At 40.7% G+C, this 24,565-nt stretch overlaps 3 protein-coding genes across 3 annotated transcripts; 1 reads left to right on the top strand and 2 right to left on the bottom strand.

Moving 5' to 3' along the window:
- Positions 1-3,150: 3,150 nt before the first annotated feature.
- On the bottom strand, positions 3,151-10,717 carry cyp27c1 (cytochrome P450, family 27, subfamily C, polypeptide 1). Its single transcript, XM_070908245.1, has 9 exons — positions 10,427-10,717; positions 9,469-9,659; positions 8,892-9,091; positions 8,250-8,459; positions 7,630-7,793; positions 4,445-4,611; positions 4,105-4,183; positions 3,675-3,878; positions 3,151-3,270 (listed from the first exon to the last, which is right to left on the bottom strand). The coding sequence occupies exons 1-9, from the start codon at positions 10,715-10,717 to the stop codon at positions 3,151-3,153; spliced, it is 1,626 nt and encodes a 541-aa protein (XP_070764346.1).
- Positions 10,718-13,360: 2,643 nt separating this feature from the next.
- On the bottom strand, positions 13,361-20,854 carry ercc3 (excision repair cross-complementation group 3). The gene is made up of 15 exons (XM_070904565.1): positions 20,827-20,854; positions 19,814-20,013; positions 19,442-19,678; positions 19,253-19,302; positions 19,023-19,158; positions 18,501-18,668; positions 17,957-18,161; positions 17,366-17,680; positions 16,994-17,178; positions 16,267-16,469; positions 16,058-16,154; positions 15,534-15,651; positions 15,278-15,396; positions 14,473-14,622; positions 13,361-14,354 (listed from the first exon to the last, which is right to left on the bottom strand). Exons 1-15 carry the CDS (start codon positions 20,852-20,854, stop codon positions 14,220-14,222), a joined length of 2,346 nt encoding a protein of 781 aa, XP_070760666.1. The 3' UTR covers positions 13,361-14,219.
- An 853-nt stretch (positions 20,855-21,707) lies between these two features.
- gpalpp1 (GPALPP motifs containing 1) lies at positions 21,708-24,536 on the top strand. Its single transcript, XM_070907106.1, has 7 exons — positions 21,708-21,909; positions 22,022-22,139; positions 22,217-22,312; positions 22,423-22,681; positions 22,882-23,046; positions 23,160-23,261; positions 23,344-24,536. The coding sequence occupies exons 1-7, from the start codon at positions 21,822-21,824 to the stop codon at positions 23,560-23,562; spliced, it is 1,047 nt and encodes a 348-aa protein (XP_070763207.1). The 5' UTR covers positions 21,708-21,821; the 3' UTR covers positions 23,563-24,536.
- The last annotated feature ends 29 nt before the right edge of the window (positions 24,537-24,565 follow it).

Here is a 24,565-nt window from a genome sequence, read left to right as displayed (position 1 = left end):
TAATGTAATTTACAGCATACACTGCATCTGTTTCTATCAGACTATTAAGTGAAACGTTTTTTATCAGAGACATGGTTTTTATAGAAGTGTCATTAAATGATGTAGATGTATTATCTATTTAGATGTATATAATTTTGTACAAATTCCATGCTATTTCCATGACATTATTTGTGGTGTTGTTGGACACCTCGGGATCTTCACAAAGATTTGAAAAATCAGTTGATTTTGACAATGTTTGGGTGCACAATATTTTGAGTTACTGGAATCATTGATTTATTGGCTACATCAGTGCATCAGTGTGAATTTACATCAACCTCGTGCACTCAGGAACGTAACTCAAAAACTGCAAGATTTATTCTATTTAGTTATCCTTTCGTCCATTGCTATGTGTGCCTCCCGAACCCAAACTGGGAGCTGGTTCCACAGGAGAGGTGCCTGACAGCTGAGGGCTCTGGCTCCCATTCTACTTTTGGAGACACTAGGAACCGCAATTAATCCAGCATTCTGGGAGTACAGTGCTCTAGTGGGGTAACAGGGTACTATGAGCTCTTTAAGATATGATGGTGCCTGACCAGTAAGAGCTTTGTAGGTGAGAAGAAGGATTTTAAATTCTTTCCTGGACCAGCGCTGTCTCTGTGCTATGATGCACTCTAAATCCTGGCTCTGTCATTGTGGCATGTATACCTGTGAGAAACTAGACTTGCACATTACAAAATTTAAAATCTTGTTTTTATGGTTTTTATCCTTAGTTGATCCATTCCTCTATATCCAGTCATCGTTTGTCTATGTTGTCTACTTATGATACTTATGATAAGAGAGATATGTATGAGTAATGCAGGTATAGTATGGTTCTACTGTGATGCTTTTGGCTGACTCTTATGGTCACACGTTTTCTTCAGCACATGCACACTCTAGAAGACTCGCATGTATTTCCCCTTTGGGGATGAAGTATCCGCCCACCACCAGGTCATCCTGGGTAATCGGTCCGTTTCCTGGGAGAACTGGAAAAAGCCTGCTCCCAGGAGGGGCGCATAAAGACTTACTCGACAGCATTATACATTAATCTTCTTACAAAGTTTAATTCCAACATAACCAGACAAGTGAAAGCCACACAGAGAAAGATAATGGACAAATGGAGGCCCAAAATGGAATTTGCAAATGTTGCCATATTTCCTCCTGAGCATGTAGTATACTTAGATACTGGCTATTAGGTTAAATCTACGATTTAGCTCCCAATTGATGCTGATCAAATAACAGTTATAATGGAATACAGTAGAAGGTTGTTGTATGCCTGATGTGCCAGTGGTGTTACCCACCATTAAAAGACAGGCTACCTGTATTTGTCTGAATGTGGTGTCAGTACTAGAGTATATAATTGAATGCCTTTGGCAAATGGGCTGTTCACACAGATGCACTTGTTTATCAAACAAGCCGCTGTTACTAATAATACTAATACAGTACTATTGACGAAGACTGCTGGTGTACCACAATCTATTTTTGATCTTATCCTCAGTCAACACGTTTATATACTTTTAAATACTGATTTAAGTTAAATGTCTTACATATAAAAACATGTGTTAATAGGCAGCTATCCAAACTCTGTCAGTTGGACTAATTTCCACATAAAATTGAGAAACCCTCTTTTATGAAAGTGTAAAGAAATACTATAGTAAAATGTATTTTATTTATTTATTATATTAACTTTAACAACTGGGGGTAAGGGAGACAAAGAGCACTGATTAGACTTCAACATCATCAAATTAGGAAAAAATGATGAAAAATGTGATGTGTGATAAAAAACAGAAAGAGGGGTGAATTCAATAATACATTTTTAAATATGTGCCATTATACAATGTGTGTTATCATCAGTTTGTGTCAACACAAAATAGACTCAGTGATCATCAGTTCTAACTTAGAAGCATATTGCATAGGTAGTGTTTTCCACCTTTTAGCTTCAATGACATTTAAGTATTGTGGATTTTGACAAAAGACAACACACACAATGTATAAAATAATAATTAGACCATTTTTATTGTTTCCCAGTTGCACTGGAACTACAGTAAAAGGTACACAAAGACAAAAGAAAGAAAGAAAAAAAGAGCAGATAAATACAAAACATGCTTCCATTTTTTCCATGCAGACCAGTGATCCTTAATAATGGCACAATCCAACAACTTGTCTCTTCCCCTCTTCTCTAACATATTATCTCTCTCTCTCTCCATAAAATCCTATTGTATTCATACATACGGCATATGAACCAAAAATACTGAACACATTTTTCTGATTTAAATATATTTGTATATGTGTGAAAAAACAGATATACATTTAATTAGTTGAGCAAATACTCTACTTTGATTAATTCAGTTTATAACGGTTTATTCATTATCTCTAACTCACAGGATGATCAAATTACCTATTATTTTAAAAAGCATTTTCACTAGAATTATGTTTAAATTTGAAAATATTCTTAACAATTAACTGTGTATTTAATATTTCATGGATATACAGTACATGGATTAAAATCATGTAATGCCGCTTCAGTGATTAAAAGTTCTTCTTCAGTCAGAATAAAAACACTGTGGCGCCAGAAAGAAAAAAAAAACACCTGCTACAATATTTTGGTTTGTCACCATATTAAAATAAAGTTCATTATATACATACTGTACCTCTTAAAAACAGCTAATTTTCGGTACATTCATGGTTGCCTTTCAATATTCTCCGTGAATTGCTTTCTCAAAGGGAGGAAACTGTGATTATGGATTAATGTGTGTGCACACATTATTACATACATACGTGCACATTGATATAAAAAGGATACAGGTTGAGTATATAGATTAAAGTTCATGTTTCCACTCACTATTTTGAAAAGAATGAATGGAAACAGTCCAAACTGCAGTGGTTTTCACAAAGTACAAAAAATATACATAGATGAACATTTTTTGTCTTTACATTATGGGTCCAGTACTATTTGTGTGTCCTCCTCTCAACAGGAACAGGAGAAGGTGAGACACATTTCTTGCCTGAGTAAAACCTCAGTCTCAGCTCTGTATCTAAAACTTAACAGTGAAAGGCGTACTAAAAACTCCTAATGATGAATCAGCACTTTAAAAACATACAGTACAGCAGACCTTCTGGAGAGGCGGACTGTGTCTAGTTTTCCCTGTCAATGAACTGCAGGTTGATGGGGGCAGCAGGACAGAGCAGGCCGTGGGTTTTGGCCTGGACATCAGCAGTGAGAGGAGATATGCCAATGTGGAATCTTTGAACGAGCTGCACAAGGAGGCAAAACACAGAGATGTCAATCAGATTATATGACTCATTTTTGATAGTGACACATTGTCTATGAGCTCATAAAAGTGTGTTTATCCAGAAGCCAAACATCTTTAGTAGCCCAGCTGGGAACTGGTATGCTACTGGTATGGCTATTGAGGTTGGCATGAAAAGGCTCAACAAAACCCTGAAATGTTCTGGTGTGCAGATGATCAAAACATGGAATGGTTGCTAACTTTGTCTCAAAAGCCTGGAAAAGAAGGCAAGGTGGACTATTTAATTAGTGTTTACTCTGGTTTATATTAATATAAGGGGATATATATATATATACAGTATATATATATGTTTGAAGACAAACTTTGAATGAGTGTGTGTGTGTAGCCAAGGGTGGATTAATCCCCTACCCTTATGAGAGCTAGATGCATCTCTAACTCTGCTATTCTCCTGCCAATGCAGCTCCTGATGCCGTAGCCAAAGGGAATGGAGCCAAAGTTGTCAATACGATCTGTGGAATCTTTCCGTATCCAGCGATCCGGTCGGAAGTCTAAAGCATCAGTGAAGTTCTCTTCATCCAAAGATGTGGAGTAGTGACACAGGGCCAATTGAGTCTAACAAAGTGAGAAAACAGAAAAATGTCAGTTGCGTAATGAAAACAGCTGGGCTATTGTACATGCATCTGCACGAGAGAAAGGAAGACAGATGTGTGAGTAATGCAGGATCATGTTACATCTGGTTCCACTGTAATGTTTTTGGCTGACTCTTATGGTCACGCTTTTTCTACAGCACATGCACACTCCAGAAGACTTGCATGTATTATATCTTGATGAGTCTTACCCCTTTGGGGAGGAAGTATCCGCCCACCACCAAGTCATCCTGGGTAATCCGTCCGTTGCCTGGGAGAACTGGAAAAAGCCTGCTCCCAGGGAGGGACACACAAAGACTGTTATTCAACAGCACTATACATTAATCTTCTTTTAATTTCAAGATAACCGTACAAGTGAAAGCCACACAGAGAAAGATAATGAACAAATTCAAGATACTCATGTGAACATATTGAACAAAAGCAAGCCCTAATTTTGAAGTCTATTAAACTATATGCTGAGTTCGTTTCTAACATTGAAAGTGAGAGCCAAAAATACCAAAACATCGTCAGCTAGAGAAGAAAAAGCTGCACCTGAGAGTCTCTTTGACCAGCCCTCTGATGAGAGGCAAACGAGAGACATCGTCGGCTGTGGCGACTGTTCCAGGTCCCAGAGTCTTCGTCACTTCCGTAAAGATTTGCTGCTGTATATGAGGGTGCCGCGCTAACAGGTAGCTGGCCCAGGAAAGGGTGAAGGATGTCTAGGAGGATAGAAAAGGTTTTTCTTTTTTTAAAAATGTGTTCTTTTCATTCTTTAAGTTTATATATATATTAGACAGGCAATATGTTTTTGGGTTGTCTGGATGTACGTACGTCCCAACGTCTGTACGTACATACCTATGTCCGTCCCATTCTCGTGAACTCGATATCTCTAGAACGCATTGAGGGAATTTCTTCAAATTTGGCACAAACATCCACTTGGACACAAGGATGAACTGATAGAATTGTGACCTCACAAAACACCTTGTTGGCCATAACTCAAGAATTGATGACCATATTTCACAGTTGGTCGGACAATGAACTGGTGACACTTTTGACTCAAAGGTCATTGTGACTTCAAAATAGGTTTTTAGCCATAATTTAAGAATCAAGTCAAGAATGAAGAATGAATCAAGTACATGTGCACCTGTTTAGCCAATACATCTATGATAATTCTTCACTGGAATCATACATATGTATCATTAATATTGTGATAACTTTCATTTAGCTAAGAAAGACACTTTAAACCTTTTATTCATTCAATTCCTTCCAAGTATTCACTACATATATTATACGAGTCTGGATTGACATGGATGTAAACTGTAACTTGACTGGTTGGCGGAGGCATACAACCACAGGGCGGTAATTCTAGTTTTGTGAAGTTTTGTAACAGGTTGGACTGCAAAGCAAGCTGATATAAGAGTTTCTATGATGTTGCGCAAGTGTTTGGAAACAGAGAGGGGCTTTGAGGGAGAGGGGGCTAATTCCACGTGCCGAGCAGACACTGAAGTCCACCAGCTGCACTCTCAGCCCTTTATCCCTCATCTTACATCACTCACCCTTCTCATCCCGTCTTATCCAACTGTACCTTGATTAAATTAACTCAAATCTGCCACACTTAACAGCATTACAGTGTGCAGTTTACGTCAAATGTAATGAGGACACACAGAATTTAAAGTAATCCTAATTAAATAGCAAATCACAGAAATGTAATGGAAATGTTAAACCAGTTCTACCTCACGCTATTTCTAAAATGTCTGATACATTATTGCCTGATCTCACGATTTCTCTTCCTTTACAACCTTTGCTATTACTTCCCACACATGTCGTACTTTCCCTCTCTCAAACACACCCGATCATTTTCATTTCCTCTTTCCTTTATTGCAACCACCTTATGTACTCATTTCAGTTATCTCACTGTTCTCAATCGTCTCAACTCTTCCTATTTCTGACTTGAACGTCTCTGACATTTTAATTTGAATGATGTGGGCAGATGAACAAATGATATGGAAATAGGTGTCATCTTTCCCGTAATCACATCATATCTTTACTGACTGTACTGTATGCCTTGTACCCAAGCCCGTATCGTACTTCTTTTCCTGGTATCCTGTCTGTCCATCTTTCCATCCGGGTCTCCTCACTTTTCCACCCATGCATTTCATGACATATACACGTATCAGAGTGGCAGCCTTGTTTTTGCCAACATCACACTGAATAGACCCCAGAGGTCAGTCTCCCTCAGTGGACTAACTGATGATCAAAAGAGTCTCTATCCTCCGCCATGCTACTCACCATCTCCCACCTCCCTCTTCCCCCTACTCTTCTTCAGATTCTCCCTCTCCCCATCTTGCACCAAATCAACCCCAGCTGGGACAGATGCTGGCAACACCTCAGACAAAGCCAGAGAGGAATCATATGACAAAAGCTCATCCAAACACAGCTATAAAAGGCTTAGGCTTCTCCCCCTCTATCCCCCACATCTTCTCTTCATTTGCTAAACATACATCATACATCCAACTCCCCCACCCCCCTTATGACGCCAGTTTCCCCAATCTTTGCCGTTTCATGACAGCGTCCCTCTTCCGCAGGCCCATCCCCTTGTTCACCCCCTCATCTCACCTCTGCCCAGTCTGTGCTATAACTCTGGCTGTGGCTAACGTGTCTTGACAGCTCTTGTGTGTGCAGAGTAAAAGGAAAAAGCACCACGGGGTCAGGTATTAGCTCAGCTAAGTACACCCCCTACCAGGACGTGGCCGTTGCAACAAGTTCAACAAAAACACACACACCCTTTTATCCCGTGGCCCCCAGCTCAGAACAAAACACTATACACCCTTAATTCTCAATAATCTGACAGTACCCCAAACAAATTAAGCAGTAACTGCACACAGTATGCACACACACACACACACACACACACACACACACACACACACACACACACACACACACACACACACACACACACTGTGAAACAGTTGGAAAATCATTCTTAGTGGGTATTGTACATTTTCGGGCAACAGATTTGTTTTGTCTCAGAAATATTTTTAAATTCAAATATCTTTTTGTGAACATCTGTAATGTTCTGTCCGCTGCTGAATTGTGTCATATGGGGGTATCTGATGACTCAGTGGGCTGAGGCACCAACCATGCAAAAGTAACATCCTGGGTCCAAATCTGACCCAGGATCTTTGTTATATATGTCATGCACCTGCTCCCTTCCAGTGTTTCTTATTTCTGTATTCTTTAATCTGCCAATTAAAAAAAGGTAGAAAAATATATACTTCAGTGACATTAAACCAACAGTCTACGCTATCTAGTTAAGTTCTAATGTGGAACACAACACAGACAACACAGATGGCTGGTAGAGGGAAAAAAGTACAAAAGCCCCCCTGTGTAGATCTAAAAGACAAAGACAAATGACAAGAAACTAAATCTGAGTGAGAACAAGTTTGTCAGTGGGATACTGTGTAACCCCCACCCCTCCGATTCACTGCTCTGACCTGACGCTGGCAGCGCTACACAGGCACGGATGTGGCGCCAGAAACCCAACCCTTGAAACTCAGCACTGACTCTCTCACACACACACACACACACACACACACACACACACACACACACACACACACACGCGACTCCGAACCCTTCCACCTCCTGGAAAAGCCATGCTCACTGCACCTCTACACTCCTCAAAGCCCTCTCTGTCTGCGTTTATTCGGAAGTGTTAAAAGCCAGACACACACCGTGTCGACCCCAGCCAGTAGCATCTCCGTTACGTTGGCGTAGATCTCCTCTATGTTCATCTCCTTGGTAGTGAGCATGTGCGTGAGCAGTCCCCCCTTCACCTCCTCTCCCCGCTCCAACTGGGCCTTGATCTCTGAGAGCCTCTTATCAACGTGAATACGGCCTGGGATCAGACAGTGAGAGTGGGATGAATGGAAAGAGGGGGTAAATTGAGGGGAGGTGAGGGAGGGTAGTGAAGGAAAGGAAAGAGAAGAGAGAACAGGTTATGTAACAGAGGGACCCCATACTCCCACAATCCCATGGTACAGCAGTAGATTTATATGCAAATCAACATTCCTATCCATTGACGCCAGGCTATTTATTCAAAGATACTTAACCAGACCTAAGCTTTACTGTTTGGTGGATATCTCTGCCTCCTCTGCATTAATTTTCTTTTTTCAATCTGTCTCTTGCGAGTCCTCCAACATTTTGAAAGTGCAGTACTAAATTGCTGGAAGACCCTTTTAATGTGAAAGTACTCTAGTTACTGCAGGCAGACAGTTCACTGGAACATACAACTATACTAAAAAGTATTTATGTGCCTCCCAAGGTCAAAAATTACAAGCTGTAATCCACTTACTGAATTTGAAGAGGCCATCCCAGGAGAGACAGAACTCCTCCCATGGTTTGGGGATGACAGGTCGGAGCCACTTGGGGATCGCCCCTGCATACATGGTTGTCTTGAAGGAGCTGAACATGAGGTGCAGTGCACCGATGTAGTCTTGGGTTTCCTGGGGAATGTCATTTTCCAAACAGCCAAGTCGGCCCTCATACAAAATGGCAGCCACGCCTGTGAAAACAAAGACAAGAAAGAGGGAGACAGAGTTTCAATTATCTTTTGTGTACAGTTGGAAAGCTGCGACAAAGATTCTTTACCCATTACTTGTTTCTTGATGCAAGTGTCACTGGAATCTAACACGTAGTAAATGTGTAAATCAGCGGTTTGTACATTTTAGCAACAGTGGCAACTTGTTGTTCATGGCGTGTCAGGACTTGACAATTATCAACATGCAGCAAATCTGAATTTGAGAGGACTGAATGACATGGGTTGCGTTATTTTCTCTCTGCTATTACCTCTTCCTGCCTACTTTTTGTCCTCTCTGATGGCCTCACTGATCTCCTTTCCCCCCTCTTCTATGCGACACCCGCACTAGCCTTTTCAAATCCATCCTGCCCAATATTCAATTCCTTCACAAACAACCTTTGTAGGATCTTTACTAACCTTCCATTGCATATTTGAAGAAGAGGTCATTCACGTTGAGGACAGTTTTTCCGTCAGACTCCTGGATGCGCATAATACAAACTTTCTTGATCAGGTCATCGACCACTTTGTTCACGTCATCAGAGAAGACTGCTACGTCACGGGGACGCATGATGAGCTGTCTGAGCACACTCCGCATCTTCAGCCAATCGTTTCCCTCACTGGAAAACAAGATACAGAAGACAAGGTGAGTTTCTGGCATTCCCACGTATTGTTTTACCTTAATGCAAGACATTCACAGACACTTGAATATTGATAGACAATTGAAAAAAGAGGAAATAGCCTTGAAAAACTGCAATTACTGATGCCAAATAGGGCAGGTACAGTATTTCAGAGTTTACGGATACAAAAGCAGACTATTGAGAAGTAAAGGGCATGCACACTAGAAGTGAGCTGATCCTGGAAATGTAGCCTAAACATTAGGTTTTGTGCTGTGCCCATCTACACAAACAAAAGTGATTATCCTGTCAACCCCAAAGTAATTTATTTCAGGGGGTCTTTATCCAGACTCAAAGATCAAAGGTTGATGGGGACTCACGCTGAGATGAGGCCAGTGGAATGGCCTCTCATGTCTCTGTACTCCTTCCAGGACTCCATGTTAGCTCTCTGAGGGGCCACTCCCTCGGCCCTCAGCACCTCAGCCACCAGGTCACGGTCTGCCACAGAGACCACCAGCTGGGGCCCAAAACGGGATTTGAAAATTTTGCCATACTTCTTCCTGTGCTCCATCTGTAAAGCAGTAGTGACACCAATAAATTAGTAGTCGCTTTTATTACTTGTTTGACTTAAGGAGAAAAGTAGGTGAAAATCAAAGAATAATTTCACTTGACTGACATATTCTTTATAAAATCAAAATGTAATGTCATGTAGTATATCTAGATATAAGTCTATCATTTAGCATATAAAAACGTGTGTTCATTTCATTAATTTCCACATCAAACATCGTCATAGACATATTCATTTTAACAACTGAGGGAAAGGGAGACAAAGAGCACTGATTAGACTTCAATAACGACAATCAATTAGGAAAAAGGATGAAACAAAAAAGAGGGGTGAATTTGACCTTATATTTTAAGTCATTATCAGTTTAAGATGTATAAGATATATTCAGTGCTCATCAGTAATTACTTGTCCTGATCTAAAGCATACAGAACAGGGTAGGTAGTATTTCCCACTTTTTAACTTCAAAGATTTTTCTATAGACTAAGAAAAAACCTCTTTATAAGAAGATTATCTGCTGCATCTTGGAATGGAGTAACTAATGCAACTCACTTGAAGACTATTGCAAAACTCATCTTGGAGTGGAAAGCTGACCAGCGACCAGACTCCAGGTGCGCTTTTACGCAACTGGCTGTGCCATTTTACGCAAAGATGGCAAATTTGGCTGACGCTGAGAATATAAAGGCTCTTTGCCATTGGTGGGAAACACAAATTATGAAATCTGTCAACCCAAACCTGTAAGCACCAAAAAAGGAATACGTAGACACATGAATTACCTGAATTTCATGAATTCTGCTAAACCCGTCTCTCCAGAAGAACTCGGTCAAGTTGGCCAGGGTGCTGGGTCCAGGCATCTCCTTCAGGGTCTTGATTCTGGGTTTCTCGCCAACCTCGGCCGGTGTGATCAGTCTTTCAGGCATGTCTTCTTCTCCAGCCGCGGAGATCCCATAAGCCTCGCTGGTTGCTGACTTGTGTAATGCGCGTAAAATGAAGAACATTTGCTTATTTAGCCGGTCGCCTTGAACATTCTTCCAGCATGCTGTCGTAAAATGATTCAGGATTGACATTGTGAAGATAGTTTTCGGCGTTTCTGCGAGAAAAAACGAGTTATGATTGAATCGTTTGCAAAGTCAAAATGTGCAGAGCTCACATCTGCAAAGGCATGGCACGTGCAGACACAGTCCTTCCTGTGTGGTAATGTACTGTTGGATGGGATTGTATTGCTGTTAAATAGGCGCTTGTACAAACTCAGCCAGGGAAGAGGATTGGATGTTCGCTTCCAAAGAAGGGAGGGGTAAAGCTGTATTCGGGTGTGGGCGTTTCCCCCAAAAAGCTGCTGGGTTCACTCTTCGGTTGGGAAAGCAGTGTTTTACAACGTGCAGAAACACAGTTACATCACACCAATCAATCAGACTATATGCACGGTCACACAATCACTCACACACACAATAAATTAACGTTAATATGATTAACGTCACATGAAGCCAAATTGCATGTTTGCATTCGTCATAAAACAAAGGAAAATCCCTCCCACTGTCAAGCGCAAGTAAGCACATGCACAAATCATCAGCTGTTAACACCTAGTGCATGTGTAAGTGCTCACTGGTTTGTTTAGCAGTTACATTTTACTATGACAGATTTTAAGTCTGGAGCTCGCAGAGGCACGATATTTCTCTCGAGCCTGGGCAGGAAATTAAACATTTGCAAAAGAAAAATGGTATGCCAGTGCTAGAGAGGCAGTTCAGCAAATGTAAAATATTTGCACACGGGCTAAACTTGGGCTAAACTTTTGGTGTTGATCTTCTTGACTTTAACAGATCTTGGGAGTGTTGGTTTAAACCCTGAACTCATCACTGCTTTTGAACTTATGATTGCCTGTATCACCTTTCAGAGAAATTAAAAGGCAGAGCTAAAACATCCACGTTTGGCTATCTTCTCAGAGAGGACAATCACAAGTTACAGAACTCACAAACCACGAATCAATTATCAGAATCAGAATCAGAATCAGAAATACTTTATTGATCCCTGGGGGGAAATTGTACAAATAAAGATATGAATCAGCACACTTCATATCCTGATGGCTTCTGTGTAGCATTTTTCTATTTCCCATTGTAATAAATGTACTCACTGACTCTTCTCATCTCCAGGGAGGCAAACTCACCCACACACTAATACTAAAACTTAATATCAACATTAGAATTTTGAGTTTAGCATGAGGATATAGGGAAAAATCAGCCTAAAAGTAATGTACGGTGGACATCAGTCAAAAACAGCCATGAAAAACAGTGTATTATTAAAGTGCACTATATCCATTGTACAATTAAGTTCATATAATGGTATGAACGGTAAAAATGAATGTGATTTTTGCTCTTTACTGCTATTGCAACTGCTGTTTGGTCAGTTAAAAGACTGCGCTTAGATACGATGTTTATAAATTGATTTCACAGCCACCACAACTAAAAGACGGTCAAAACTGCAACGTTGCAATTGTCCCAAACTCGACACACACACACACACACACACAAACACACACACACACACACACACACACACACACATACACAAACACAAACACACACACACACACACACACACACATACACAAACACACACACACACACACACACATACACAAACACACACACACACACACACACACACACACACACATACACAGACACACACACACACACACACACACACACACAAAAGCTAACTAAGATCATCACACCGCCGCTGTGTGCCGGGCTGACCTCCCAGAGATTTCCCTCCACTCTTCTCAGGTGAGTTGCACGTGTCAAGCACAGAAGCCTCTCTCTTCCTTGTCAACACAGGCATTGTGCTCGTTTTCATTCCTCGTGACTCTGCCCTCGCAGAACCGACCGCCCCGAATTCCGAAAACTCATCGGATTCAAATTTTCGCGGAAAGGTGTTTTCTCCGCATCTCAACTGACACGTGAATTAAAATCTACCACTACATGTACTACCTTCCAAGCCAATAAGCCTCAAGAGACAAAAACAGGGATTAAACCAAAAAGGCCCAAGAAAGGGCCATTCAGAGGGAACCGTGGCCTATAGTCTAGCGAAGGGTGGCTGGGCAGAGGTGGGCATTTTCCCACACTCACCACTTTGGCAGGTTGCGCAAGGCTCTAGATGTTGGTTTTAGGATATTTTCAAGTCATCAACAAGCAGAGGAAGTAGACCCCCAACCCCTCTCTAGCCCCAGCTTGTACTCATGCCAAGTCCAAAAAAGGCTCAAATTTTCCCTCTTTTCAGTCTCCAAGGGAAAAGAATCCTGCAGCTACAGTTTCTTTACTCAGCCAAATTAAAATAAAGTGGTGTAGTGGGAAAGGAAATGTGATGTTTTAGCCAGTAGTGACTAATTTCATTATTAATTGATGGCAGGAACAAGTTATTTATGTGTTTTCTATAGTTTTACACATTGATTTTGAATGTTGTCATGTTCCATTTTGCCATAGGCCTTCTTTTGTCTGTTTTATACTACTGTATATAGCAGGCTAATTAATTAATAATAAATTCATTATTAATCATTATTATTAACATCATTATCAACCTCCTGTAGTTACATGTTTTCCCTTATGGCTTGCACCCCTCCCCTCCACAAAAAACAAACAAAAAAATATTATATCAGAAAAAGGAAATTTCATTTTTTTCAATTTCAAGACATTTCTTTTTACAAAACATATTGAGCAACATTTTAAAGAAGGAAATTCCAGAACAAAACATTTGAGTGAAAACTAACATCATGGGGCTATCAGGAACAGATTAATGTCCTCTGATCATGTGGGTTTCATTTGTGATGTTTTAATGCATAAAATGCAGCCACATTTACAAAAGGCTGTATTGACTTAAGTCCAACATACATCCTTGGTTCTCCTCCTCAGATACAGTTGACAGTGAAGAAACCACAAACAGTAGATAGAACACGTTATTCCACTCTCTTTATCTTATCTTTAACTACTTTAAGGCCTAACCACCTATCAGTCATACTCCAGTACCCTCTCATCCTACATACAGACGTTTGTGGTTGAAATGCACTGCAAACAGCAAGTCAAAGCCTTCAAGCGAATTTCACAAAGCACTTAATTTTGTTTCAGAGTGGTCCATGATTGGATAGCCGCAACAAAGAAATGAAAACATGACAGTTCAAGGCAATGTTTTCTTTTCTTTTTTTTTTTTCAAATGGGAGACACTTGGACGGAGTTTGCAATGCATTTCATCTTCAAATGTCGTGCATGTAGGTAGCTGAAACTTTCAAATGTATCACATAGAGTGGCCGAGCCCTGCAGGCATCATTCGCTGCATTCTTAACCAGATGTACAAGTCATTTCAACCATCATCAGCATCCGCTACCAGGAGGAAGCAATGTACAGTATATCATCATTAGCTTCAGATAATATTCAGCAGTCCAGTCATTGCTCTGTTCTCCAGGCCAGCTGGACTATCTGAACCTGCTGCTCGTAGCCTGGAGCTTAGCCCCAGTATACATTACTGCGCCACTGTAGCGTTGCAACTGAGTAGGTCTTCAGGTGTCAGGGTTTGAGTCATCTACTTTCTGAAGCGCTTGAACAGTGGGTGAACGCCCTTGCTTGCTGCGGAGGCTTTGCTGCTTCGCTGATATTCCATGTAGACGGTGTCATCTGCACCTGACATGGAGCTCATGGTGCCTGTTCGCCTTGAGAACTGATGAGGAAGCAGGGAGAGAAAAAGAAAGTGAGAATAGTGAAATATACAATAGCACAACTGGCAAATTACGTATGTGTGTGCCTTCTGAGTCCAAGTTTGGGGCGAAAGTCCTCACCTGTGGTCGTCCGCCAACCTCCCCTGCCACCACTTCGTCCTCAGCATCAAGGTCTGAAGCTGCTAGGACCTTCTGAAGCAGCTGCTGTTGGTCATCTCTGGTGGAGAACATCAAGTCCTCTTCCTCCATACCTGCCAACTTTGTGATCACCTATGAAAGAAGATGCACATGACAACTTAGACATGATATTTGTAAATGGAACAACAATGAGGTGTCGCATAAATGAAAGCCAAAGACCAAGCACACAGTTTTATGTATTCATAAACATTTGTCCTGAATAATTTGTCACAAATACAATTAAGAACTAGTTATTTTTTATGTCATGACATAAAGCTAGTTTACATTTATGTAACAAATGTGTTTTCACTTTTTTACATATGTAAAATGTTCTCGGTATTTTGTCATGAACTCTATTCCTCCACATGAAATAGTATTTATCTAAAAGAGAGCAGGTGGAGTTCTCTTCTGATGTAAATTATCTCTGTGAGTGGAAGATGCTTTTTCTGTTTTTTGTCTAGTTCATTCTTTGTTTTGTCTTTCTAAAATAACCTCCTGTTGGCTGTTGCCAGAAACACTCTCAAATTTCAGTATTGGTGAGTCTTGGACAGCCAGTCTGACTGGATCTGATGACACCAAACACTTTTGAATGCATAATATCAGGCTAACTAGTTAGGGGCAGGTGTATAGATGACAGAAACTCAACACACTCAAAATTGATACTGTACTTAAATCAGTGCAGCGTGAAAGTGAGAGAAATTGTGTGAAATTGTGTGGAGATGATAAGATGCTGCAGGGGTGAACACACCTTAAAGCTGTATCCCTGGTCCACCAGGAACCTCTGCCTCTTGGTGGAGTAAGCCATCTCCTGGGTGTCCTGGGACACCAGGGAATAGAAGTATGCATTGTACTCCTCTGCTACCATTCCTAAACAAGCAGACAGGTGGAGTGTGAATAACTGTTTTTGTTCATGGATGGCGGGAGGCAGGTTATGTCAGCATGTGTCACACATACGCAAACAATCTAAGTGTTTGTTTCAGTTTTTTATTTTCAGACAGACTGACCTTTCTTGGCTCGTAAGACTCTGCCAAGCCTCTGGGCCTCCTGTCTGCGTGATCCACCATGAGAGGAGATCTGGATCAAAACGTTGGCTTCTGGCAAGTCAAATGATGTGTCTCCAACCTATTTGGTAGAAGGGACGTATCAAATCCAGTAAGGACATGTAAGAGGAAGTTACTGTAAACAACCTGACTCAGGTAATGCTTTGATTTTATCATGGTTCCCAGTAACCTGATTTCGATAACCGGAGTTCATATCAATTGTTTCAGAATGGAGTAAATATCTGGAAGAATGTGTGATAGCCTGCAGTTTAAAAAAAGTGTATCAACAGGTGCCATTACTGGAATATTGTTTCAATCTGATTATGATCCAATTGTTGGCACCCATGGAAACACACTGATAGAGAGAAAGCACCCTACACAGTTCAGCAGTACCTTATACTCGATCAGTTAGTTGTCTAGAAACACTGGTGTGCCTTTTAATGGGCAAAAGGATCCACAGTAAATCCATAATAGATTGATTGGTTTACCTTGGAGATGAAAATGGTGTTGATCTTGGGGTTGTGTTTGAAGTTCTGTAAAATCTGCATACGTTCCCCCTGAGAGGTTGGACCATAGATGTAAGGCCTTGAGAGGAAAATGAGAGAGCAGAATTAAAAACATGACGGAATCTTATCTTATCAAACAGGCAGATTTACTGAAACATTCAAAAGTGCTGCTCTTTTTGTAAATAACTCACTTGTTGAGGCGAATGGCGTATTCCTTCAAGGCAAACACGTTGTCAGCAAAGACAATGATCTTGTCATTGCGCCGCTCGTGGAAGCGAATGAGAAACTGGCAAGCACGGAACTTATTGGGGTTCATTGTATAAAGCAGGATGCGCTTCTTCGTCTTGATGGCCACATACTCTCTGTAAAACTCTGGAGACATCGGGCACCACACCTGTAGCACAGACATGGGTACATTGTTCAGACAGCTTTAATCAACACGCTCACTTGGTAATGCAGCCACCTGTCATAAAGTAGTGGCAATAGTATAATAATAAAAGGAGGAGTTCAAGACTTTGCAAAGCTGTTTTAATGTACTTAACGTGATGGACTTTTTACTTTTTTCCTTTTGCAAAATATCACTGAGTCATATGGCATTAAGTTTTATATAACCACAATGTTATGCTCTTTGAGACAAGAAAGAAATCACTTGTTTACTGAGTCGTGGCTACATCTCTGGGTCAAACTCTAGTACATGTGAGACACTAGCCCAAATTATTCAATGATCAACTATTTACACGAGGCTCCACACAACACTGCAAGCTGTCTGACATAAATGACATAAGACAGCTCAACATCTATCAAGTGACCAGGTCTGCAAAGAGAAGAGTACACAATCTAAGCTGTCTTAATTCATGACATATGATGTTTACGTCCCTTTATCTTATTTCCTGTAATGTGCGACACTGTAAGACTCACCTCTGCACACTGGACTTTGGCAATGTAGCCATTGTTCTGCAATTCCATCCAGTTGGCCTCAAATAGCTTAGGCCCAATTAGGAAGTTGAGGTCCACAATCTTGTCATCCTCCCTGACCAGTGTGGCAGTGAGCCCCAGTTTGCAGTGCGCCTGGACAATGGTCAGAACACGACGAAACATCTTGGCTACAGAGAAAGCACACAATTATTATGTTGGCATGTAGATTAAAATCACCAAAAGATGTGCATACTTTATGTGTCTGCATCCCATTGTATCCCAAGGCATTACTTCAAAATATTCTTAGCATAACACAGTTACATTGGAAGAGTGATATTGAGTTGTCTGGAAAACTGATGTACTGTAACAGCTCACCAGGGATAGTGTGCACCTCATCCAGGATAATGAGTCCCCACTCTTGGCTCCGCATCCACTCCATGACCCTCTCAGCCTCCCAGGAGCGCTTGGTGGTGTGACCCAGCATAGAGTAGGTGCTGATGGCCACCGAGCAGCCGATGGGCTTGTCCTTGGCGTCGGAGGTGAAGCGGCAGATCTGAGAGTCATCGATAGTGGACCACATCTTGAACTGAGCCTTCCACTGCTCCACTGACACTGAGGAGTTACCCAACACCAGGCAGCGTTTACGCACCGTGCACGCTGCCGTCACGCCCACCAGAGATTTGCCCGCTCCTGGAAAGCAGAGGGGAGACAAAATAATTGAGACAAGCTTTTTACACACTACAAAAAGATTACTGATAGTAAGTAATAGTTTGGGTTGAAGGTATACTGAAACATTAAGATAAAAGAAAAATCTACTAAGCACAACAGGAAATATTTGTTTATCATACACTATTCACATTACATATGTAAGTTTCAGGATAGTATTTTTTGGGGGATGAATTGCTTTGGTGGTGTTTTTCAGTCTTTCTGTTTTGTCAGTCCACGTTTCCAAACCAGCTGTCTCACCGCAGGGCAGCACGATGACCCCAGAGCGAGCACGCCCATTCCCAAACATCTTGCGCAGACTCTTTTCCTGGTAGGGCCGCAACACAGCAGTGGGCTTCAGGTCTATGTTGATGTCTGGGTTGACTGTATCGTTGCGAAAGTCGTACTCCGCTAGGAGGGGGTACTCCAGCTGAATGCAACGCTTCTGCAGCTCTTCAATCATCTCCTACACCAGACCAGAGTAGTAGTTAATAGTTAAGAGTGGGGCATAAAAATATGATTTCAAGCAGGGTACTAAATTTGAAATAAAGCCTCAAAACATTAACAGTGGCTTTAAAAGACGAGTAATCAAATATACTATTGCTCTCTTTTAGTCAATAAACATAAAATGAAATGTTAGTTGCAGCCCCAGATAATAATATTCAAATCTAAAAAAACAAATGATTACTGTAATGGAAATTGCTACAAAAATCTGTTTAAAGCTGTATGCTTTAAAGAATGGTCAGCAGTAATGTTAAATATGTAGAAGTGAAACAGCAAAAGGAAACTGAAATCAGATGTGTACCTGGCGAATCTCAAAGGACACAGTCTGAGTCTCTTCCTCCTCCTCTTCCTCTTTGTCCATCTGCTCATAGTAGCTGAAGATGTCCTCTGGGACCTGCTGGGTTGAAGTTCCGTCGCCGGGCTGCTGTGAGGTGGAAGTACCTCCCTTTTCCTCAACAGACTTGGAAATCTGTCAGAAGAAGACAGAGGGACGTTTGTTTGTGTATGACCAGGACAACAATTACATTTTTGTGTAAAGAGGCACAACTCCTATTGTGTCTCTCTTCAGTCAGTTTTGGTTATTTGCAAAACAACACAGCTTGAAAATCTTGATTGTGCTGCCATCTAGCAGTAGCTGAATGATCTGTCCGCAACCTGTGAAGTGCAGCACATCACAATGCTGTACAGTGCAACGCTACACGCTAGTGCAATATTGGGTATTTGTGTATGTATATGTTTATATGATTATTTAAAATGAAAACAATAATAAATTATTTATATGTTTCAGTGTGAGTAAAAAAAAAAAAGATGTCGGCTGGCATACCGCTGACTTGCTGTGGATGACTTCAGTAATAAGCTCGGTGTCCGCTCCGTCTGCAGTACGGAGACGACATTCACGGATCACGTTGTCCTGCAGAAGGCGCTGGATCACATCAGGGAAGGCACTCTCAACAAAATACCTGAGAGTAGACAGGGAGCACAGTTTAAGAAGAGCACTGAAGGGATGATTAATGATGCAAAAGACAGAAGGAATGGTTGCTGAAATGACTTTACCTATTGTGTTTGAGCACAAGCTTGACTTTGCCGTAGCTTACTGTGCAGAGCTGAAATAAATAAGAGAGATTAAATGCAGTGATAAAACAACCAAATTTTGCACACAACATTAAAAACAGTATATTTGAACATTTTCGAAAAAGCCTTTTCCTCCCCCTCAAAACACCAGATACTCTCGCTCACTCAGACCTTGATGAACTGCACAATCCCATCAGGTACAGATGTCTTGCTGAGTTTCTGCAGGTAGTCCACAATATCAGAGGTCTGCAGCCCAACGCTGACAGCTGCATACAGGGAATAGGCCGTCAGCTTGTACTCATGGATATGGTTAGGCCTGCACACCGGCTCTGCAATGGCCACCAAGAAATCCTGGGCATACTTATACACTGGTGAGAAGGCTTCCAGAAAGATGTGTCCATCTGGAGCCTGGAGAAAAGAAGATGAGAAAGAAATATAAAGAGACATCCCTTATGATATTGTGTAAAATCAGGAAGAAGAGCACAAGTTTCTAATTTGTAAACTGTCTCAAGTGAGGAAATTAACAATGCAGACACGTCTTACCACCCAGAGGGGACGTGAAGAGTGATCATTCTTCAGCAGCATCTGAGAACGGTAGTCTTTGGCTCCATACTCATCCAGTTTTGTACTGGACTCATCCACTTGTTTCCCTGCAGCAGCCGGTATGGCCTCCTGAGACTCGCTGCCTACGACCTCTTCTTCATCATCTTCCTCCTCATAGAAACGCTTTTTGGACTTCTTGTCTGTTACCCGACAGTATGAGTTAGAAAACATTCTCAGTAATTGGGGTGGACAAATAGTTGACAGAAATATAGCACTCTTATTTTAGGATTTTAACACACTCCTGGCAATATCATGATATAGGACGAATACACACAGATTAGATTGTTGTTGTTTTGCAGCACAAGATACTTTACTACAGCTTGTACTGATTTCTAACTATTTATCCTTTTTGCTAGCATGTATGGCATTTTAATATTAGAGCACACAGGTACATGTGTGTTTGGGAGCTGAGAGACGCTGTGTTGCTTTATTACACAAGCATTTCATTCAATAGGTCATATAGTTTATGATCGATTCCGGCGTTTTGAAATATAATTTTGCCATTTGGGCTGTTTCACGCTTCACAGTTAATTAGACAGATATCAGATACATCTATATCTAGCCCCACTTTGTGCCTCTCATGCCTCATTTGAAAGTAATGATAATAGTGACAAGAGGCACAAAGTATGGCTAAACACATGTCATAACTACTATATTACCACAAGAAATATATATGGATATTTAGTAAGTATTTTAGTACGAAAAAACAAACATGACCTGCCATCCCCCATTAACTACCCTTTCACTACAACCGCTATCCTTTAGCAAGATACGGAATAATCAAAAGGAGGCGCTCAAGGACTCCAAGTGCAAAACTACAATGTTGTCAGTAATACATAGAAGCGAAATGTGAGTTTCTGTAAAACAATTCCTCCCTCACGATCTTTTTCCTTCAGCTTGTCACACAGTTAGCTAATAGCTAGCTAGGTTAAACCGTATCCTTAGCAACTCACCACGATCTCCTTTATCCTTTTTACCCATTTTACAAATACTCAAATAGGTAATATCTTTCAAAACATATCAGGCCTATCTTCATAATCTGACTGATGTCCTCCTGAAATTCCACAAAGCCAAGACTGTGTGATGCCAAAGTTGCTACGACACAGTGCGCCGGGATGTCCAGCACGCTAAAATAAAACAGAAACAAAACTTCCGGCCTCAGCCTTCAAAATAAAATCTTGTTTGAGGAAGATTCATTTTAGAAGCGCTACCTTTGAAAACAAATAATGTACTTGAGGTGAAGTCTGAGATTAAGATAGTGTTTCCACAGAATGTGTTGATAAAATGAATTACTGCACTTTCTTTGTGTTTGGCATACTAGACTGTTTATTATTATTATTTATTCATGTATTTAAATATTATTATTATTTACTTACAGTCTATGGTAAAAACAGAATAACGAAAGGCATTGCAAGTAAAGATACATATTCTGGAATGCTGTAAAGGTATCATTCATATGAGAAAAGACGCATTAATCTAGCATATTAACATGTTGTATTAAATGTATTCAATAAAAGCACTCATGCGGTATTACACCACATTGGTAAAATAGCAGGCTTACTCACCCATTTAATATATGGACGAAATATATCTCAAGGAAACTAATAAATAAACAAAAATGTTTGCCCAGCTTACAAGAAATCCTTTACATGACTGCTTGTCGAAAAATAACAAGCAACAGTCTCAGGATGAGGAATGAGGTAATGTTTCAAATACATATAATTTATTGTGCTTTTATTCGTGCAGCGCAACAGCTTACTTCTGGTTACTTCTTTGGCTAACTTGACACAAAACACTGAAGTCACACTGTTTACTTCCGGGGTGAAAGGTTAAATTCGTCCATTGAGGTTCCCCCTGTTTATGGGGGCAGGTTTCTTATTTTTATTAGGAATTGTTGAAAGTACGTGACAAAGTAAGAAAGTTAGTTAGTCAGTCATCAGTGTCCAATATGTCGAGGGATAAACCAGTCGGACCTGCCTTACCCCCGATGTTCAGGAAGGACGAGAGCGATGAAGACTCTGATAGTGAAAAAGGATGTAAGTGTACGACAACATATATCAACCACCTTTACTTTCGATTAAATGTTGTATAGGTCACTAATATTATATACAATAGTAGTTAACGGCTTTTCTTCTCTCCCCGTTTTAGTCTCTGGTCCTGCTTTGCCTCCCGGGTATAAAAGGGGAGAAGCGTCGAGCTCCTCGGAAGAGAGCGAACAGGAGGTGGCGGTCAAAAGAGTAAAAATAAGACACACATCTGCAGAGAAGTAGGTTCATTAGAGGACTAGAAGTTATAGAAATACATGTATCCACAAAAAACCCGTAACATATGTCTTTTGAACAGGGTGGAGAAGACAAAGGTACAAGAAAAAGATGATGATGGTTTCTTTGGACCAGCTCTGCCACCCGGATTTAAAAAACAACAGGGATCACCAGAAAGGTGAGCAAATAAATGATACAATGTATTCCAGTGAATTATGAGACGTATGAACAGTTAGTTGTGGATAAATAGTGAATTATGGAAGCTGTAACTTCATAGTGTTCCCTCAGGCCACCTGTGCTGGGACCAGCTTTGCCTCCAGGGTTTCGCAGAGCAGCGTATGAAAATGACGATGATAATGATGATGAAGATTCAGAGGGTTTCCCAGGGCCTGCCCTACCCCCAGGCTACCAGGCCGAGCCCTCCAGCAGCGAAGGAGAGGATGACGATGTGATTGGGCCCATGCCGTCCAAAGGGCCTATTCAAGACTCTGTGGCTCTGGACTTTGAGCGCAGAGCACGAAAGATGAAAGAGAAGCTGACAGGAGATGTGAGTCAGTTTTATTTGTACTGTACAAACTCTTCACTTAAATGCTTACAGATTGATGTCTCAACAGGAAGAAATGTAACAGCATAGAAACGCAATAACAATGTTAAAATCTGGCGCTGTTTTTTTTTTTTTTTATGCCTCTTAAAGTTTTCCTCCTCTGCTGTCTGAAATCGTTCCTGTGTGTAATTCTGTGTAAACAGGACACTCCTGAGGTGGTGACCAGAGAAACATGGATGACAGAGCTCCCACCAGAACTGCAGCACATTGGCTTGGGGGCTCGAACTTTCAAGAAGAGGTCGGGTCCAGAGAACAAGGATCGGTCCATTTGGACAGACACACCAGCAGACAGGGAGCGCAAGACCAAGGTATTTAATGAAAAATAACTTATCTTTATACTTATTATTGGTCATTCTTATCAAACATGTTGTAGCCTTTATATTATTTCCCTGTATTTAATGGGTCTATTCTTGACCAATAGGAACGCCTTGAGAAAAAGAGGAAGGGTGAGGAGGAGAAAGACGATGTCCCACAACTCTCCCAGAAGGACATGGAGATGGCAGAGAAAGTGTCTAAGTATAATGTAAGTGGTATTACCTCATCATTCTTTTCTCTTAAATGTCCTTATATATAATTAATGTTCATATTTCACACTCTGTTATCAGGATTCTAAACGTGCCGAGTCTCTGATAAGTTTGCACACAAAGACGATGAAAGAAAAAGCAAAGGAGAAGGCTGACAAGCCAGTGGAGAGGAGACCATTCGATCGGGATGAAGACCTTCAGGTGAATCGCTTTGATGAAGCGCAGAAGCAGCGCCTGCTGAAGAAATCTCAGGAACTGAACACAAGGTTCTCCCACAGCAAGGACCGAATGTTCCTGTAACAAATTGACAAACTATAAGAAATGGTGTTATTACAGTGTGGCCGGTGACATTTTTTCATACAGAGTTTGTACAATATGGACTATGTTTCTACAGATACTCATGTGTTACACAAGTGGAGAACTGAATTTTTTGTTAGTCTATAAAGACATGGCAGACATGTCTATTTATGGGAGTTCATGTCACTGACAGAGCGCAATGCCACAGCAAATGTTTCAAACTTAATCAAGCTGTTATAAAGCAGCAGCCAGTGGAACATGCATTTTTATAGGAGACACTGCATTAGGGCTGATGATATGAAAGGAAATATTCAAATAAATGAAATATTTTTCCTACACTGATACACAGTTTATCAGGTTATCTTTTGAGATTTGAAAACTCACCTGTTAAATGTAGTTTAGTTGATATTCATCCTGTTGGATTAAAGTCACATAGGAAGTCATTTTCATCTGGTATGCTGAAACAATTCAGGAATTATACTGTGAAAACTCAGACATAGTAATTGCTTAGTATTGTTCATTTAGAAAACTTTAGCATAATTTTCACAATATAAAACAATAAGTGTGTGTAATGACAAACGATAAATGAATGGGGCTGCTATGATGCTGGCTTGCTCAATGCTGCATGAGATCATCTCCTTTTAATGTAAGACGTTTTGACCAATATTTAACAAGCCTGTCAAAATGAAAACTTATTCTTATTCCTTTACATCGTACATTGTTGGGTGTTTGTATTTAATGAGTTTTTAAACCTGACTGATCTGGCCAACCAGATCAGTAAAAACGTCCTCCCTCAATGCTCAACCATGCTAGTAATGTTGGTCTTTGTAAAAGTGTGACTGTGTGACTGACAGATTCCTGTAAAATGCATTGTTATGCTGTGTTATCCTGTAGCTCTGCAATCATTCATGTTTCCAATAAGCTGATTTGTACATTCGGCAATTTTTAAGTTGATTAAAGTTTGTTTTTTAAGCCTATATGTGTTATTTTTATGTCCATGCATTCT

The sequence above is a fragment of the Enoplosus armatus genome, chromosome 1 (genome assembly GCF_043641665.1).
Source record: "Enoplosus armatus isolate fEnoArm2 chromosome 1, fEnoArm2.hap1, whole genome shotgun sequence".
Taxonomy (NCBI): domain Eukaryota; kingdom Metazoa; phylum Chordata; class Actinopteri; order Centrarchiformes; family Enoplosidae; genus Enoplosus; species Enoplosus armatus.
This window is presented reverse-complemented; position numbering and strand designations above follow the sequence as displayed.